Source organism: Bombina bombina, chromosome 5, assembly GCF_027579735.1.
Source record: "Bombina bombina isolate aBomBom1 chromosome 5, aBomBom1.pri, whole genome shotgun sequence".
NCBI lineage: Eukaryota > Metazoa > Chordata > Amphibia > Anura > Bombinatoridae > Bombina > Bombina bombina.
Window position 1 is genome coordinate 899,554,026 of NC_069503.1, and position 19,519 is coordinate 899,573,544.

At 44.0% G+C, this 19,519-nt stretch overlaps 1 protein-coding gene across 1 annotated transcript in view; it reads right to left on the reverse strand.

The window, feature by feature from the left end:
• Positions 1 to 17,107, reverse strand: part of SDR16C5 (short chain dehydrogenase/reductase family 16C member 5) — a 119,883-nt gene extending 102,776 nt beyond the window's left edge. Inside the window, exons 1-2 of the mRNA XM_053715056.1 lie at positions 17,017 to 17,107; positions 2,192 to 2,539 (exon numbers count right to left, since the gene is read on the reverse strand). Coding sequence (XP_053571031.1) covers positions 2,192 to 2,512 — 321 coding nt within the window. The 5' untranslated portion in view covers positions 2,513 to 2,539; positions 17,017 to 17,107. The remainder of the gene's footprint in view (positions 1 to 2,191; positions 2,540 to 17,016) is intronic.
• Positions 17,108 to 19,519: the final 2,412 nt, after the last annotated feature.

Sequence of the window (19,519 nt, forward strand, 5' to 3'; positions counted from 1 at the left end):
TTTTAAGCAACTTTCTAATTTTCTCATGTTATCAATTTGTCTTCGTTCTCTTGCTATCTTTATTTAAAAAGCAGTAATGTGATGTATAGGAGCCGGACCATTTTTGGTTGAGAACCTGGGTTATGCTTGCTTATTGGTAGGTAAATATAGGCCTCCAACAAGCAAGCGCTATCCATGGTGCTGAACCTAAAATGGGCTGGCTGCTAAGATTTACATTCCTGCTTTTAAAATAAAGCTAGCAAGAGAACAAAGAAAAATTGATAATAGGAGTAAATTAGAAAGTTGCTTAAAATTTCATGCTCTATCTGAATCATGAAAGAAAAAAATTGGGTTCAGTGTCCCTTTAAGCATTAAAAAAAAAAAAACAACTTAAAGGGACATTGTACACTAGCTTTTTCTTTGCATAAATGTTCTGTAAAAAATCCATTTATATAACACACCAGGGAGTGTTTTTGTAACAATGTATAGTTCTGCTTATTTTTTTAATAACATTGTGCTGATTTTCAAACTCCTAACCAAGCTCCAAAGTATCAGATTTATACGCGTGTTTACAAACTCCTGCTGGCTCCTGTTTGTGTAATCTGTCTTTTTATATGCAGAGAGGGGGAGTGTATGCTTTCCCGGCCCATTTTGGTGGGTGTCCCAGCCTAACCTCATCGACAGTGCTAAAATGGGAGCTTCTAATAATGGTTTTTAAAAAAGGTTTTATACTGGATTTGTATACTGTATCAGTATCTGTGCATATTCTTCTTTATAGAAGTGTCTATTACATGCAGGTAAATGAAAATTGGTGTATACTGTCCCTTTAAAAAAGGGACATGAAACACAAAAATTATCTTTTATAATTTAGATACAAATTTAAACAACTTTCCAATTTACTTTTATTATCTAATTTGCTTCATTCTCTTAGTATCCTTTGTTGAAGCAGCAAATCACTACTGGGAGCTAGTTAAAGCATTGGGTGAGCCAATAACATTAAGCATATATGTGTAGCAACCAATCAGCAGCTCATCTTTTCAACAAAGGATACCAAGAGAACAAAACAAATTAGATAATAGAAGTAAATTGGAAAGTAGTTTAAAGGGCCATAATACCCAAATGTTTAAACACTTTAAAGTGTTGCAGCATAGCTGTAAAAAGCTGATTAGAAAATATCACCTGAACATCTCTATGTAAAAAAGAAAGATATTTTACCTCAAAAGTTCCTCAGTAGCCACCTCCCATGGTAAAGGATTTCTAAGCAGCATTTTAGTGCGTCTGTCCTGGGACAGCTGAAAGGATGAGCCTCGTGAACTCTCATATTATTTCACCAATCAGGTAAAGGAAGCTTACTATGAAATCTCATGAGAGTTAAGTGAAATCTCATGAGATCACAGTAAGAGTTCATGACCTCAGCACTGCTGATGCCGATTGGCTGCTGTTCATTTCTTCATTTTTTTTTTATTTTTACCTGCAGCTGGGAGCAGCTGAGTATAACTTTTTACACAGAACTTACTCTGCTGAGCTGAGGAGATTGTGAGGTAAAATATCTTCCTTTTTTATATGGAGATTCTCAGGTGATATTTTCCTGTCAGCTTTTTACAGTTATACTGCATCAGTTTCAAGTGATTTAGCATGAGTATTATGTCCCTTTAAAATTACAAGCTCCATCTAAATCATGAATTAAACTGGTTTCATATTCCTTAAACCCCTAAGCAAAGGAAGCTTTGGAAAATGTAACATTTGAGTTTCATTGCTGAACTTTCAGCGTCTCCAAAGACTGAAGTAAATTTAGAGGAGTCCGTGCTACCTGGATCAAGATTTATAAAGAACAAATCGTACATATTGTGAGAGTAATTTAACGATTTTGTTGGTTTTATACAGATGTGCGAAAATACATCTTTGTTTGCAAAATAAATTAACAAAAATGTGTCTGATATTCATTCAACACAACAACAAAAATGTCCATATCGTTTCTCCATTTCATAGAAAGTGGAAACTAAATGAATAAAATTAAACTACATTTTCATATTCGTTCATTAGTTTGTTTAGCTAATGATCAAATTTTTTTTTTTTTACAAATTTGTTCATTAATTTTTACACACAGGTAATGAAAACAGCATTTTGTAGATGTCTAATTTTATATAAATTTTTATGGTTGTACAAATTATATGCAGGGAAGAAAAAAAAATAAAAAGAAATTGCATCTTACCTGAGCAGCTACTTTGTAGACGTCTTCCCTTTTACTGCAGTCGCACGTGTAGGTATGAACCCGTAAAGCACCATTTTCCTTTGCTAATCTGCATGTCTCTTTGTTTCCCTCTTCATTAATGTCCCAAAGAACTAACGTAGCTCCTAGACGAGCAAATTCCAAAGCCATAAGTCTACCTATTCCACTACCAGCTCCAGTGATGAGCACTAATTCACCAGCAACATTCTTTTTCCGAGATGGAAGGAACCATAAGATGATTGACTCAAAAATCAAATATATTGTCAGAAGCAGAACCTTTAGTGTCTCCAAAAAAAAATTCATCTTTAAAATAATTCTAGTTGCACAAACCTGTAAAATATAATAGTAAAGCACAATTAGCATAAAAAAACAAAAAAAAATGTATAGTATGCATTAAGTGAGCGATGGAAACTAAGCAAGAATACCAATTGCTTTGCATAAACAATGTTACTATTTAAGTATAGATTACATGTATTGCTATGGCTAACACAGCTATTGGCTAAGAGCGTATATTTAGTGAATGAAGGTCCCATTTATTTAATGCACAGATAAATCCTAGCGTTTTTGAAACGCAGTGCATTTTGAACACATGGGGTAGGGGCCACAGTCCCTCTACATTTGACAAGCCATGTAAGCAAAATTGTTTTGCCTGTACAATGTTGTGAAAATATTAGGAACTTAAAAGTGCAAATTAGCAGGGTATAAAAGTTTAAAAAAGAAAAAAATAACGTGTTACATGCAAACCACAATACAATGATAAAATGCTGTAACTTGCCAATGGGTTAACACGTAGTTAAAGTCAGTTCCAGATCAACCATGTACTACAGGGAGATAACAACACACTGGTGAGCCAATGATAAGATGCATTTTTATGCAGCCACCAGCTAGCTTCCAGTAGTGAATTACTTCTCTTGAACCTTACTAGATATGCTTTTTAACAAAATGAATCAAGAACATCTTATAATATATTTAACAACACATGTACCTTGTACGTTGCATGCCCTAAGGGATTTTAAACCCTGTAATAAAATAGTGGCCAGACCCTTAACCCCTTAGTGTAAAAACGACAACCAATGTACAGGGTACGTCCGCTGTCGTTAAGGGGTTTAAAAGTCTTAAGATTACATTCTCTGATCTATGAAGTTCAATTCTGACTTTCATGTCCCTTTACATAAGAAAATAATATCAATGTATGTCAAGGAAGGGAAAGGACGGGAAAGTAAGGGAGAAGGGAAAGAAAAGAGCACCTAGAATTTCCAAAATTCTAAATCATATCTGCATTACAGAATAAAGTGCCCAGTGTGGCAAGTGACTGAACAGTGCACACAGAACAGATAAAGCGCCCAGTGTAGCAAGTGACTGAACAGTGCACACAGAACAGATAAAGCGCCCAGTGTAGCAAGTGACTGAACAGTGTACAGAACAGATAAAGCGCCCAGTGTAGCAAGTGACTGAACAGTGCACACAGAACAGATAAAGCGCCCAGTGTGGCAAGTGACTGAACAGTGCGCACAGAACAGATAAAGCGGCCAGTGTAGCAAGTGACTGCATGATACGCACAGAACAGATAAAGCGCCCAGTGTGGCAAGTGACTGAACAGTGCACACAGAACAGATAAAGCGGCCAGTGTAGCAAGTGACTGCATGATACGCACAGAACAGATAAAGCGCCCAGTGTAGCAAGTGACTGCATGATACGCACAGAACAGATAAAGCGCCCCGTGTGGCAAGTGACTGAACAGTGCACACAGAACAGATAAAGCGCCCAGTGTAGCAAGTGACTGAACAGTGCACACAGAACAGATAAAGCGCCCAGTGTGGCAAGTGACTGAACAGTGCACACAGAACAGATAAAGCACCCAGTGTAGCAAGTGACTGAACAGTGCACACAGAACAGATAAAGCGCCCAGTGTAGCAAGTGACTGAACAGTGCACACAGAACAGATAAAGCGCCCAGTGTAGCAAGTGACTGAACAGTGCACACAGAACAGATAAAGCGCCCAGTGTAGCAAGTGACTGAACAGTGCACAGAACAGATAAAGCGCCCAGTGTAGCAAGTGACTGAACAGTGCACACAGAACAGATAAAGCGCCCAGTGTAGCAAGTGACCTCATGATACACACAGAACAGATAAAGCGCCCAGTGTAGCAAGTGACGGAACAGTGCACACAGAACAGATAAAGCGCCCAGTGTAGCAAGTGACCTCATGATACGCACAGAACAGATAAAGCGCCCAGTGTAGCAAGTGACTGAACAGTGCACACAGAACAGATAAAGCGCCCAGTGTGGCAAGTGACTGAACAGTGCGCACAGAACAGATAAAGCGAGCAGTGTAGCAAGTGACTGCATGATACGCACAGAACAGATAAAGCGGCCAGTGTAGCAAGTAACTGAACAGTGTGCACAGAACAGATAAAGCGCCCAGTGTGGCAAGTGACTGCATGATACACACAGAACAGATAAAGCGCCCAGTGTGGCAAGTGACTGAACAGTGCGCACAGAACAGATAAAGCGGCCAGTGTAGCAAGTGACTGCATGATACGCACAGAACAGATAAAGCGCCCAGTGTGGCAAGTGACTGAACAGTGCACACAGAACAGATAAAGCGGCCAGTGTAGCAAGTGACTGCATGATACGCACAGAACAGATAAAGCGCCCAGTGTAGCAAGTGACTGCATGATACGCACAGAACAGATAAAGCGCCCCGTGTGGCAAGTGACTGAACAGTGCACACAGAACAGATAAAGCGCCCAGTGTAGCAAGTGACTGAACAGTGCACACAGAACAGATAAAGCGAGCAGTGTGGCAAGTGACTGCATGATACGCACAGAACAGATAAAGTGCCCAGTGTAGCAAGTGACTGAACAGTGCACACAGAACAGATAAAGCGCCCAGTGTAGCAAGTGACTGCATGATACGCACAGAACAGATAAAGCGCCCAGTGTAGCAAGTGACTGAACAGTGTGCACAGAACAGATAAAGCGCCCAGTGTAGCAAGTGACTGAACAGTGTGCACAGAACAGATAAAGCGCCCAGTGTAGCAAGTGACTGCATGATACGCACAGAACAGATAAAGCGCCCAGTGTGGCAAGTGACTGAACAGTGCGCACAGAACAGATAAAGCGGCCAGTGTAGCAAGTGACTGCATGATACGCACAGAACAGATAAAGCGCCCAGTGTAGCAAGTGACTGAACAGTGCGCACAGAACAGATAAAGCAAGCAGTGTAGCAAGTAACTGAACAGTGCACACAGAACAGATAAAGCGAGCAGTGTAGCAAGTGACTGCATGATACGCACAGAACAGATAAAGCGCCCAGTGTAGCAAGTAACTGAACAGTGCGCACAGAACAGATAAAGCGAGCAGTGTAGCAAGTGACTGCATGATACGCACAGAACAGATAAAGCGCCCAGTGTAGCAAGTGACTGAACAGTGCACACAGAACAGATAAAGCGAGCAGTGTAGCAAGTGACTGCATGATACGCACAGAACAGATAAAGCGCCCAGTGTAGCAAGTAACTGAACAGTGCGCACAGAACAGATAAAGCGAGCAGTGTAGCAAGTGACTGCATGATACGCACAGAACAGATAAAGCGCCCAGTGTAGCAAGTGACTGAACAGTGTGCACAGAACAGATAAAGCGAGCAGTGTAGCAAGTGACTGAACAGTGCGCACAGAACAGATAAAGCGAGCAGTGTAGCAAGTGACTGCATGATACGCACAGAACAGATAAAGCGCCCAGTGTAGCAAGTGACTGAACAGTGCGCACAGAACAGATAAAGCGAGCAGTGTAGCAAGTGACTGCATGATACGCACAGAACAGATAAAGCGAGCAGTGTAGCAAGTGACTGCATGATACGCACAGAACAGATAAAGCGCCCAGTGTAGCAAGTGACTGAACAGTGCGCACAGAACAGATAAAGCGAGCAGTGTAGCAAGTGACTGCATGATACGCACAGAACAGATAAAGCGCCCAGTGTAGCAAGTGACTGAACAGTGCACACAGAACAGATAAAGCGAGCAGTGTAGCAAGTGACTGCATGATACGCACAGAACAGATAAAGCGCCCAGTGTAGCAAGTAACTGAACAGTGCGCACAGAACAGATAAAGCGAGCAGTGTAGCAAGTGACTGCATGATACGCACAGAACAGATAAAGCGCCCAGTGTAGCAAGTGACTGAACAGTGTGCACAGAACAGATAAAGCGAGCAGTGTAGCAAGTGACTGAACAGTGCGCACAGAACAGATAAAGCGAGCAGTGTAGCAAGTGACTGCATGATACGCACAGAACAGATAAAGCGCCCAGTGTAGCAAGTGACTGAACAGTGCACACAGAACAGATAAAGCGAGCAGTGTGGCAAGTGACTGAACAGTGCACACAGAACAGATAAAGCGAGCAGTGTGGCAAGTGACTGCATGACACGCACAGAACAGATAAAGCGCCCAGTGTAGCAAGTGACTGCATGATACGCACAGAACAGATAAAGCGGCCAGTGTAGCAAGTGACTGCATGATACGCACAGAACAGATAAAGCGGCCAGTGTAGCAAGTGACTGCATGATACGCACAGAACAGATAAAGCGGCCAGTGTAGCAAGTGACTGCATGATACGCACAGAACAGATAAAGCGCCCAGTGTAGCAAGTGACTGAACAGTGCGCACAGAACAGATAAAGCGCCCAGTGTAGCAAGTGACTGCATGATACGCACAGAACAGATAAAGCGCCCAGTGTAGCAAGTGACTGCATGATACGCACAGAACAGATAAAGCGCCCAGTGTAGCAAGTGACTGCATGATACGCACAGAACAGATAAAGCGCCCAGTGTAGCAAGTGACTGCATGATACGCACAGAACAGATAAAGCGCCCAGTGTAGCAAGTGACTGCATGATACGCACAGAACAGATAAAGCGCCCAGTGTAGCAAGTGACTGAACAGTGCACAGAACAGATAAAGCGCCCAGTGTAGCAAGTGACTGAACAGTGCGCACAGAACAGATAAAGCGCCCAGTGTAGCAAGTGACTTAACAGTGCTCACAGAACAGATAAAGCGCCCAGTGTAGCAAGTGACTGAACAGTGCACACAGAACAGATAAAGCGAGCAGTGTGGCAAGTGACTGAACAGTGCACAGAACAGATAAAGCGCCCAGTGTAGCAAGTGACTGAACAGTGCACACAGAACAGATAAAGCGAGCAGTGTGGCAAGTGACTGAACAGTGCACACAGAACAGATAAAGCGCCCAGTGTAGCAAGTGACTGCATGATACGCACAGAACAGATAAAGCGCCCAGTGTAGCAAGTGACTGAACAGTGCACACAGAACAGATAAAGCGAGCAGTGTGGCAAGTGACTGAACAGTGCACACAGAACAGATAAAGCGCCCAGTGTAGCAAGTGACTGCATGATACGCACAGAACAGATAAAGCGCCCAGTGTAGCAAGTGACTGAACAGTGTGCACAGAACAGATAAAGCGAGCAGTGTAGCAAGTGACTGAACAGTGTGCACAGAACAGATAAAGCGCCCAGTGTAGCAAGTGACTGCATGATACGCACAGAACAGATAAAGCGCCCAGTGTAGCAAGTGACTGAACAGTGTGCACAGAACAGATAAAGCGCCCAGTGTAGCAAGTGACTGAACAGTGTGCACAGAACAGATAAAGCGCCCAGTGTAGCAAGTGACTGAACAGTGCACACAGAACAGATAAAGCGAGCAGTGTGGCAAGTGACTGAACAGTGCGCACAGAACAGATAAAGCGCCCAGTGTAGCAAGTGACTGAACAGTGCACACAGAACAGATAAAGCGCCCAGTGTAGCAAGTGACTGCATGATACGCACAGAACAGATAAAGCGCCCAGTGTAGCAAGTGACTGAACAGTGTGCACAGAACAGATAAAGTGCCCAGTGTAGCAAGTGACTGAACAGTGCACACAGAACAGATAAAGCGAGCAGTGTGGCAAGTGACTGAACAGTGCACACAGAACAGATAAAGCGCCCAGTGTAGCAAGTGACTGAACAGTGCGCACAGAACAGATAAAGCGAGCAGTGTGGCAAGTGACTGCATGATACGCACAGAACAGATAAAGCGCCCAGTGTAGCAAGTGACTGCATGATACGCACAGAACAGATAAAGCGCCCAGTGTAGCAAGTGACTGCATGATACGCACAGAACAGATAAAGCGCCCAGTGTAGCAAGTGACTGAACAGTGCGCACAGAACAGATAAAGCGCCCAGTGTAGCAAGTGACTGAACAGTGCGCACAGAACAGATAAAGCGCCCAGTGTAGCAAGTGACTGCATGATACGCACAGAGCAGATAAAGCGCCCAGTGTAGCAAGTGACTGAACAGTGTGCACAGAACAGATAAAGCGCCCAGTGTAGCAAGTGACTGAACAGTGCGCACAGAACAGATAAAGCGCCCAGTGTGGCAAGTGACTGCATGATACGCACAGAGCAGATAAAGCGGCCAGTGTAGCAAGTAACTGAACAGTGCGCACAGAACAGATAAAGCGCCCAGTGTAGCAAGTGACTGAACAGTACACAGAACAGATAAAGCGCCCAGTGTAGCAAGTGACTGAACAGTGCGCACAGAACAGATAAAGCGCCCAGTGTAGCAAGTGACTGAACAGTACACAGAACAGATAAAGCGCCCAGTGTAGCAAGTAACTGAACAGTGCGCACAGAACAGATAAAGCGAGCAGTGTAGCAAGTGACTGCATGATACGCACAGAACAGATAAAGCGCCCAGTGTAGCAAGTGACTGAACAGTGCGCACAGAACAGATAAAGCGCCCAGTGTAGCAAGTGACTGCATGATACGCACAGAACAGATAAAGCGCCCAGTGTAGCAAGTGACTGAACAGTGCGCACAGAACAGATAAAGCGAGCAGTGTAGCAAGTGACTGAACAGTGCGCACAGAACAGATAAAGCGCTCAGTGTAGCAAGTGACTGAACAGTGCGCACAGAACAGATAAAGCGCCCAGTGTAGCAAGTGACTGAACAGTGCACACAGAACAGATAAAGCGCCCAGTGTAGCAAGTGACTGAACAGTGCACACAGAACAGATAAAGCGCCCAGTGTAGCAAGTGACTGAACAGTGCACACAGAACAGATAAAGCGCCCAGTGTAGCAAGTGACTGAACAGTGCACACAGAACAGATAAAGCGCCCAGTGTAGCAAGTGACTGCATGATACGCACAGAACAGATAAAGCGCCCAGTGTAGCAAGTGACTGAACAGTGCGCACAGAACAGATAAAGCGCCCAGTGTAGCAAGTGACTGAACAGTGCGCACAGAACAGATAAAGCGCCCAGTGTAGCAAGTGACTGAACAGTGCGCACAGAACAGATAAAGCGCCCAGTGTAGCAAGTGACTGAACAGTGTGCACAGAACAGATAAAGTGGCCAGTGTGGCAAGTGACTGAACAGTGCACAGAACAGATAAAGCGCCCAGTGTAGCAAGTAACTGAACAGTGCGCACAGAATAGATAAAGCGAGCAGTGTAGCAAGTGACTGCATGATACGCACAGAACAGATAAAGCGAGCAGTGTAGCAAGTGACTGCATGATACGCACAGAACAGATAAAGCGCCCAGTGTAGCAAGTGACTGCATGATACGCACAGAACAGATAAAGTGGCCAGTGTAGCAAGTGACTGAACAGTGCACACAGAACAGATAAAGCGCCCAGTGTAGCAAGTGACTGCATGATACGCACAGAACAGATAAAGCGCCCAGTGTAGCAAGTGACTGAACAGTGCACACAGAACAGATAAAGCGCCCAGTGTAGCAAGTGACTGCATGATACGCACAGAACAGATAAAGCGCCCAGTGTAGCAAGTGACTGAACAGTGCGCACAGAACAGATAAAGCGCCCAGTGTAGCAAGTGACTGCATGATACGCACAGAACAGATAAAGCGCCCAGTGTAGCAAGTGACTGCATGATACGCACAGAACAGATAAAGCGCCCAGTGTAGCAAGTGACTGCATGATACGCACAGAACAGATAAAGCGCCCAGTGTAGCAAGTGACTGCATGATACGCACAGAACAGATAAAGCGCCCAGTGTAGCAAGTGACTGCATGATACGCACAGAACAGATAAAGCGCCCAGTGTAGCAAGTGACTGAACAGTGCACAGAACAGATAAAGCGCCCAGTGTAGCAAGTGACTGAACAGTGCGCACAGAACAGATAAAGCGCCCAGTGTAGCAAGTGACTTAACAGTGCACACAGAACAGATAAAGCGCCCAGTGTAGCAAGTGACTGAACAGTGCACACAGAACAGATAAAGCGAGCAGTGTGGCAAGTGACTGAACAGTGCACAGAACAGATAAAGCGCCCAGTGTAGCAAGTGACTGAACAGTGCACACAGAACAGATAAAGCGAGCAGTGTGGCAAGTGACTGAACAGTGCACACAGAACAGATAAAGCGCCCAGTGTAGCAAGTGACTGCATGATACGCACAGAACAGATAAAGCGCCCAGTGTAGCAAGTGACTGAACAGTGCACACAGAACAGATAAAGCGAGCAGTGTGGCAAGTGACTGAACAGTGCACACAGAACAGATAAAGCGCCCAGTGTAGCAAGTGACTGCATGATACGCACAGAACAGATAAAGCGCCCAGTGTAGCAAGTGACTGAACAGTGCACACAGAACAGATAAAGCGAGCAGTGTGGCAAGTGACTGAACAGTGCGCACAGAACAGATAAAGCGCCCAGTGTAGCAAGTGACTGCATGATACGCACAGAACAGATAAAGCGCCCAGTGTAGCAAGTGACTGAACAGTGTGCACAGAACAGATAAAGCGCCCAGTGTAGCAAGTGACTGAACAGTGTGCACAGAACAGATAAAGCGCCCAGTGTAGCAAGTGACTGAACAGTGCACACAGAACAGATAAAGCGAGCAGTGTGGCAAGTGACTGAACAGTGCGCACAGAACAGATAAAGCGCCCAGTGTAGCAAGTGACTGAACAGTGCACACAGAACAGATAAAGCGCCCAGTGTAGCAAGTGACTGCATGATACGCACAGAACAGATAAAGCGCCCAGTGTAGCAAGTGACTGAACAGTGTGCACAGAACAGATAAAGTGCCCAGTGTAGCAAGTGACTGAACAGTGCACACAGAACAGATAAAGCGAGCAGTGTGGCAAGTGACTGAACAGTGCACACAGAACAGATAAAGCGCCCAGTGTAGCAAGTGACTGAACAGTGCGCACAGAACAGATAAAGCGAGCAGTGTGGCAAGTGACTGCATGATACGCACAGAACAGATAAAGCGCCCAGTGTAGCAAGTGACTGCATGATACGCACAGAACAGATAAAGCGCCCAGTGTAGCAAGTGACTGCATGATACGCACAGAACAGATAAAGCGCCCAGTGTAGCAAGTGACTGAACAGTGCGCACAGAACAGATAAAGCGCCCAGTGTAGCAAGTGACTGAACAGTGCGCACAGAACAGATAAAGCGCCCAGTGTAGCAAGTGACTGCATGATACGCACAGAACAGATAAAGCGCCCAGTGTAGCAAGTGACTGAACAGTGTGCACAGAACAGATAAAGCGCCCAGTGTAGCAAGTGACTGAACAGTGCGCACAGAACAGATAAAGCGCCCAGTGTGGCAAGTGACTGCATGATACGCACAGAGCAGATAAAGCGGCCAGTGTAGCAAGTAACTGAACAGTGCGCACAGAACAGATAAAGCGCCCAGTGTAGCAAGTGACTGAACAGTACACAGAACAGATAAAGCGCCCAGTGTAGCAAGTGACTGAACAGTGCGCACAGAACAGATAAAGCGCCCAGTGTAGCAAGTGACTGAACAGTACACAGAACAGATAAAGCGCCCAGTGTAGCAAGTAACTGAACAGTGCGCACAGAACAGATAAAGCGAGCAGTGTAGCAAGTGACTGCATGATACGCACAGAACAGATAAAGCGCCCAGTGTAGCAAGTGACTGAACAGTGCGCACAGAACAGATAAAGCGCCCAGTGTAGCAAGTGACTGCATGATACGCACAGAACAGATAAAGCGCCCAGTGTGGCAAGTGACTGAACAGTGCGCACAGAACAGATAAAGCGAGCAGTGTAGCAAGTGACTGAACAGTGCGCACAGAACAGATAAAGCGAGCAGTGTAGCAAGTGACTGAACAGTGCGCACAGAACAGATAAAGCGCCCAGTGTAGCAAGTGACTGAACAGTGCACACAGAACAGATAAAGCGCCCAGTGTAGCAAGTGACTGAACAGTGCACACAGAACAGATAAAGCGCCCAGTGTAGCAAGTGACTGAACAGTGCGCACAGAACAGATAAAGCGCCCAGTGTAGCAAGTGACTGAACAGTGCACACAGAACAGATAAAGCGCCCAGTGTAGCAAGTGACTGCATGATACGCACAGAACAGATAAAGCGCCCAGTGTAGCAAGTGACTGAACAGTGCGCACAGAACAGATAAAGCGCCCAGTGTAGCAAGTGACTGAACAGTGCGCACAGAACAGATAAAGCGCCCAGTGTAGCAAGTGACTGAACAGTGCGCACAGAACAGATAAAGCGCCCAGTGTAGCAAGTGACTGAACAGTGTGCACAGAACAGATAAAGTGGCCAGTGTGGCAAGTGACTGAACAGTGCACAGAACAGATAAAGCGCCCAGTGTAGCAAGTAACTGAACAGTGCGCACAGAATAGATAAAGCGAGCAGTGTAGCAAGTGACTGCATGATACGCACAGAACAGATAAAGCGAGCAGTGTAGCAAGTGACTGCATGATACGCACAGAACAGATAAAGCGCCCAGTGTAGCAAGTGACTGCATGATACGCACAGAACAGATAAAGTGGCCAGTGTAGCAAGTGACTGAACAGTGCACACAGAACAGATAAAGCGCCCAGTGTAGCAAGTGACTGCATGATACGCACAGAACAGATAAAGCGCCCAGTGTAGCAAGTGACTGAACAGTGCACACAGAACAGATAAAGCGCCCAGTGTAGCAAGTGACTGCATGATACGCACAGAACAGATAAAGCGCCCAGTGTAGCAAGTGACTGAACAGTGCGCACAGAACAGATAAAGCGCCCAGTGTGGCAAGTGACTGAACAGTGCGCACAGAACAGATAAAGCGCCCAGTGTAGCAAGTGACTGAACAGTGCGCACAGAACAGATAAAGCGCCCAGTGTGGCAAGTGACTGAACAGTGCACAGAACAGATAAAGCGCCCAGTGTAGCAAGTGACTGAACAGTGCGCACAGAACAGATAAAGCGCCCAGTGTAGCAAGTGACTGAACAGTGCGCACAGAACAGATAAAGCGCCCAGTGTAGCAAGTGACTGAACAGTACACAGAACAGATAAAGCGCCCAGTGTAGCAAGTAACTGAACAGTGCGCACAGAACAGATAAAGCGAGCAGTGTAGCAAGTGACTGCATGATACGCACAGAACAGATAAAGCGCCCAGTGTAGCAAGTGACTGAACAGTGCGCACAGAACAGATAAAGCGCCCAGTGTAGCAAGTGACTGCATGATACGCACAGAACAGATAAAGCGCCCAGTGTAGCAAGTGACTGCATGATACGCACAGAACAGATAAAGCGCCCAGTGTAGCAAGTGACTGCATGATACGCACAGAACAGATAAAGCGCCCAGTGTAGCAAGTGACTGCATGATACGCACAGAACAGATAAAGCGCCCAGTGTGGCAAGTGACTGAACAGTGCGCACAGAACAGATAAAGCGAGCAGTGTAGCAAGTGACTGAACAGTGCGCACAGAACAGATAAAGCGCTCAGTGTAGCAAGTGACTGAACAGTGCGCACAGAACAGATAAAGCGCCCAGTGTAGCAAGTGACTGAACAGTGCACACAGAACAGATAAAGCGCCCAGTGTAGCAAGTGACTGAACAGTGCACACAGAACAGATAAAGCGCCCAGTGTAGCAAGTGACTGAACAGTGCACACAGAACAGATAAAGCGCCCAGTGTAGCAAGTGACTGAACAGTGCACACAGAACAGATAAAGCGCCCAGTGTAGCAAGTGACTGAACAGTGCACACAGAACAGATAAAGCGCCCAGTGTAGCAAGTGACTGCATGATACGCACAGAACAGATAAAGCGCCCAGTGTAGCAAGTGACTGAACAGTGCGCACAGAACAGATAAAGCGCCCAGTGTAGCAAGTGACTGAACAGTGCGCACAGAACAGATAAAGCGCCCAGTGTAGCAAGTGACTGAACAGTGCGCACAGAACAGATAAAGCGCCCAGTGTAGCAAGTGACTGAACAGTGCGCACAGAACAGATAAAGCGCCCAGTGTGGCAAGTGACTGAACAGTGCACAGAACAGATAAAGCGCCCAGTGTAGCAAGTGACTGAACAGTGTGCACAGAACAGATAAAGTGGCCAGTGTGGCAAGTGACTGAACAGTGCACAGAACAGATAAAGCGCCCAGTGTAGCAAGTAACTGAACAGTGCGCACAGAACAGATAAAGCGAGCAGTGTAGCAAGTGACTGCATGATACGCACAGAACAGATAAAGCGAGCAGTGTAGCAAGTGACTGCATGATACGCACAGAACAGATAAAGCGCCCAGTGTAGCAAGTGACTGCATGATACGCACAGAACAGATAAAGTGGCCAGTGTAGCAAGTGACTGAACAGTGCACACAGAACAGATAAAGCGCCCAGTGTAGCAAGTGACTGCATGATACGCACAGAACAGATAAAGCGCCCAGTGTAGCAAGTGACTGAACAGTGCACACAGAACAGATAAAGCGCCCAGTGTAGCAAGTGACTGCATGATACGCACAGAACAGATAAAGCGCCCAGTGTAGCAAGTGACTGAACAGTGCGCACAGAACAGAAAAAGCGCCCAGTGTGGCAAGTGACTGAACAGTGCGCACAGAACAGATAAAGCGCCCAGTGTAGCAAGTGACTGAACAGTGCGCACAGAACAGATAAAGCGCCCAGTGTGGCAAGTGACTGAACAGTGCACAGAACAGATAAAGCGCCCAGTGTAGCAAGTGACTGAACAGTGCGCACAGAACAGATAAAGTGGCCAGTGTGGCAAGTGACTGAACAGTGCACAGAACAGATAAAGCGCCCAGTGTGGCAAGTGACTGAACAAGTGCGCACAGAACAGATAAAGCGCCCAGTGTAGCAAGTGACTGAACAGTGCACACAGAACAGATAAAGCGCCCAGTGTAGCAAGTGACTGCATGATACGCACAGAACAGATAAAGCGCCCAGTGTGGCAAGTGACTGAACAGTGCGCACAGAACAGATAAAGCGCCCAGTGTGGCAAGTGACTGAACAGTGCGCACAGAACAGATAAAGCGCCCAGTGTGGCAAGTGACTGAACAGTGCGCACAGAACAGATAAAGCGCCCAGTGTAGCAAGTGACTGAACAGTGTGCACAGAACAGATAAAGCGAGCAGTGTAGCAAGTGACTGCATGATACGCACAGAGCAGGAGAGTGCACGTCTTCAGTACTATATGGCAGTATGTTTGTAGTGCTAAGGCTTCCAGACAAAATTCTGAGCAGGGCTTTTATAGTGTACCTGATCTAAAATAACCACAACAGGAAACTCACAAAATAAGGAAGATATTTCTAGAGGAATAAAGTCTAAAATTAAATTATGGAGAGTAAAAAGCAGAAGAAAAGAACAGATTCCAATATGCACAATAAGAGAGAATACATTCAAAGTAAATAAGAGGAAGCTGACAAATTTTCATAATTTCAAATGCCAGGAAATATGAGGACATATTGCAAGTCATTCATCTACATTGCTAGTTCTGACCAATAATCTTGTTTGACACTTTAGCAAATCAGTGTAAATACATTTAAATGTGTGTGTTAGTCATAACATACTTATTTTCCGAAGAATGTCTTTAGACTCGTTATAGTGATATGAAATACCCCTTAAGGCAACTTCTGTAACCTAGGTTTTAAAAATGCTGCAAAATGCTATTTGAGTTGCAGCATTTTAAAACTAAGTTTTCATTTTTGACCTCTGTTTGGAAAGTGGGGCAAGCTTCATTTTTTTTTTTTTTTTTTTTTACACAATGTGCCTTTAATAAAACAAGGTCAGAAAACTATGATTAAACAGATAGCAAACCAAGAGACCTATGACACAAGTACATAGTATAAAGAGATAAAAAGCTGCAGGGTGAAAAAGGCATGTCCACAACTAAATGAGTAAACTCCAAGCCCAGATCTACTTCTCACAATCTGTGCAATAGTTTTCTATTCTAAAAAACAAAAAAAGTGTGAATTATATTTTTTTTTGTATAACTTTAATGTATTCTTATTTCCATCACTAATAACTCTAAACATACAAAGTACATTAAAAGAAACACACATGAAAACTACACATTGGCTCTGAATTGCAGTACACACATACAATGTGGTTGAAATGGTAAAATAGGTACATCATTTTATTACGAGACTGGAGGCTTCATATTTTAATTCTCTTCTTATCAAAACGTGACAAATTAACAATGCAGTTCATGAGGTACCCCAAGTAAATCAGTTTTTAGTAACCTATGTAAAACACTACCTTCGCCTTTAAATTGCTAGATGTTACTTTCTGGCAGTGTTGCCTCACTAGAAGTGCTAATGAATAATTATAATCATACATAGATGTTTTCTGAATTGCGTAATGTCAGTAATTACACACAAAATATTACTTAAGGGTATATTTTATTTTGAGTCACAGCATAACTCCACTAACAGTCACAGTTCCTAGAACAAATAATAGTGTAGGCTGGATATATTTTCTAAAAGTATTATTTATTTATTTTTTATCAGCGACTTTACAATTACTTGAACCTAGCAAAACAGAGTCACTCACCACTCGGTATGATGAACAGAAGTGTTAGTGAGTCACTCAGCGCACACAGTTGAGCTACTAGCATGCAAAACTAGGAAGTGGCTAGTTCCTCCCACCCGCCTCTAAAGGTTATGTGACGTTACATAAGTCACATGATTACAGTCAGTGATCACATGGTACAGAGAGTCGAGGAAGAATCTAGGTCCCCCTGTGTACAAAATACCAGACATGCATGCCATTGTATTTGTCATTAGAAGGCTGCTAATTGCAATTGCAGCTGTGCAGCACACTTCTGAATAAAGATTTTTAGACATATGACAATGGGTTCAGGGCTCATTTGTTATGGCTTCCGCTTAAGTGCCCGGATTCTCAAAATTGACTTCAAAATCTATAAATATTTTTTAATTAGACAACCCAGGATATTGATCTAGGCCCATTCTGTTGTATTCCATGCCACTATTTAGCAGTCAGAGGTATGCCAAATATATGATCATAAAAAAACAAACATTTTTTTCACAAACTTTGTGTTTCTCATTGAAATTATTTACAACCAGCTTATGCAGTCATAAGAAAATAGGATGTAAAATATTCTCTAGCTTTGTCATTGTTTTGGTAATTAGAAGGCAACTATTTGCACCACAGAAAAATACTGTTCACTCAGTGGCCACTGAGTGATCACTGGTCATTCAGTGATCACCAGTCACTCAATGGTCACTCAGTGGTAACTCTGTGGTCTTTTAAATTGATATGGTGGCTGGAGTTTTTTGAAGTTTGTGATTGTGCTGTGGACCTGGCTAGTCTGCTGCTCTGTGCCCCATAAGAGAAAGATTCAGGTGTGCTGTTTTCCACTTATTGGATTTTGCTGTAACTCTGTGGTCACCAGTCACTCAGTGGTCACCCTTGTCATTCACTGGTCTCTTAGTGATCCCTGGCTACTCAGTGATCACTTGTCACTCCGTTGTTACTCTGCGGTAAATGGTCACTCTGTGGTCATCAGTCACTCAGTGTTCATCGGTCACTCAGTGGTCACTGAATGAACACCAGGCACTCAGTGGTAATTGAATGATCACTGGTCATTTATTGCTTACTGGTAACTCAGTGGTCACCAGTCACTCAATGCTCACAGAAAAAACACCAATCATTCAGTAGTCACTCAGTGGTCATTAAGTGGCCAACTGTCACTCAGATGAATCAGTGGTTACTGGTAACTCATGGGTTAATCAGTGGTCACTCAGTGGTCATTCCACCATCAACCCTCACAGCTATATCTATCATTACTTGGTGGTCACTGATTACCAAGTGTGACAGGGTGAGGGAAGGTGTGTACATTAGCAGGCGCTTAGAGAGAGCAGTTTTCCCCTGCAACTAAAGAGTTAAATCTCTTGGGCCAGTTTCACAGCTGTTCCCTATTAAGTTAGCTCAGGCCTTCATAAGCAGCTATCTAGGAATAGTATGTGTCTCAGGGTCAGGGAGCAGGCTGTTTTCCAGAGTAAAAGAGAGGCTGGAGACCAGTTAGCATGGCTGACTGCCTCTAAAGAGACACACTGGTGAGACAGATTTGTTTTGTATTTTACTTTTTGCCATTTCTATGAAGTATTAAACTGGGTCCAGGTTAGCTGACCAGTTTAATATTGGTAATGGAAATTCTATGTATAGTTAGTAGGCTTTTTATTTGTGTGCTTTGTTTTGCTGGCTGATTTGATGTTGCTGTACTTAAAGAGACAGTGCACCTGTTAAGATAAAATACTTTTCTTGTTTTCTCTGAATAAAACAATTTAAAAATACAGTTACCATGCCATTGACACTGTTCTTCAAGTAACCTTACCACATAAGTGAACATCACTTACACTACCAGATACAAAACAAACTGCAGTGCAAGCTTAAAACTATGTGAAATTATTATATATGTATATCTGCTCACTCTATTCTATTTAAAGTGGCAATAAACTTTCAAAATAATGTTATATAATTCTGCACATAGCTACCTTTAGTTTAATGGCGCAACCGGGCACGCTGTGTGACTAGACAGTGTTGCCACAATGCACTGAGGAAAAACCAGACCCGCTCAGTAGAGTAAGGAGCAGTGTTCTGGGAAAAAAACTTTTAAATAAAAATTCTCTGCAATAATTTTTTGAATAAATCTGCCAATAAACTAATGTTATATAATTCTGCACTATGTGCAGAATTATACAACATTAGTTTGTAACTTTATATTTTTCTTATATGGAAAAACAAATGCACAGCATTTCAGGCCAAAGCTCTTCATAATGTATAACTATGTTAGCTTATTCCTTTCAAATCTCTAACAAGGCAGTTAGCTAAATTGTACCACCTACAGTTTCTTTTCCAGGTAACTGCTTATACCCAAGTACAGAACACACTGCCATCTATTGGTTGCTTAAAAATAAATATTTACATATAAATAGCATGTAGATACTGTTATTTACATTCCAAAAAAATAACACCCCTCTTGAAAAGGTCTGATGTGTTTATTTTATTATAGATATTCAAATAAATAGATACC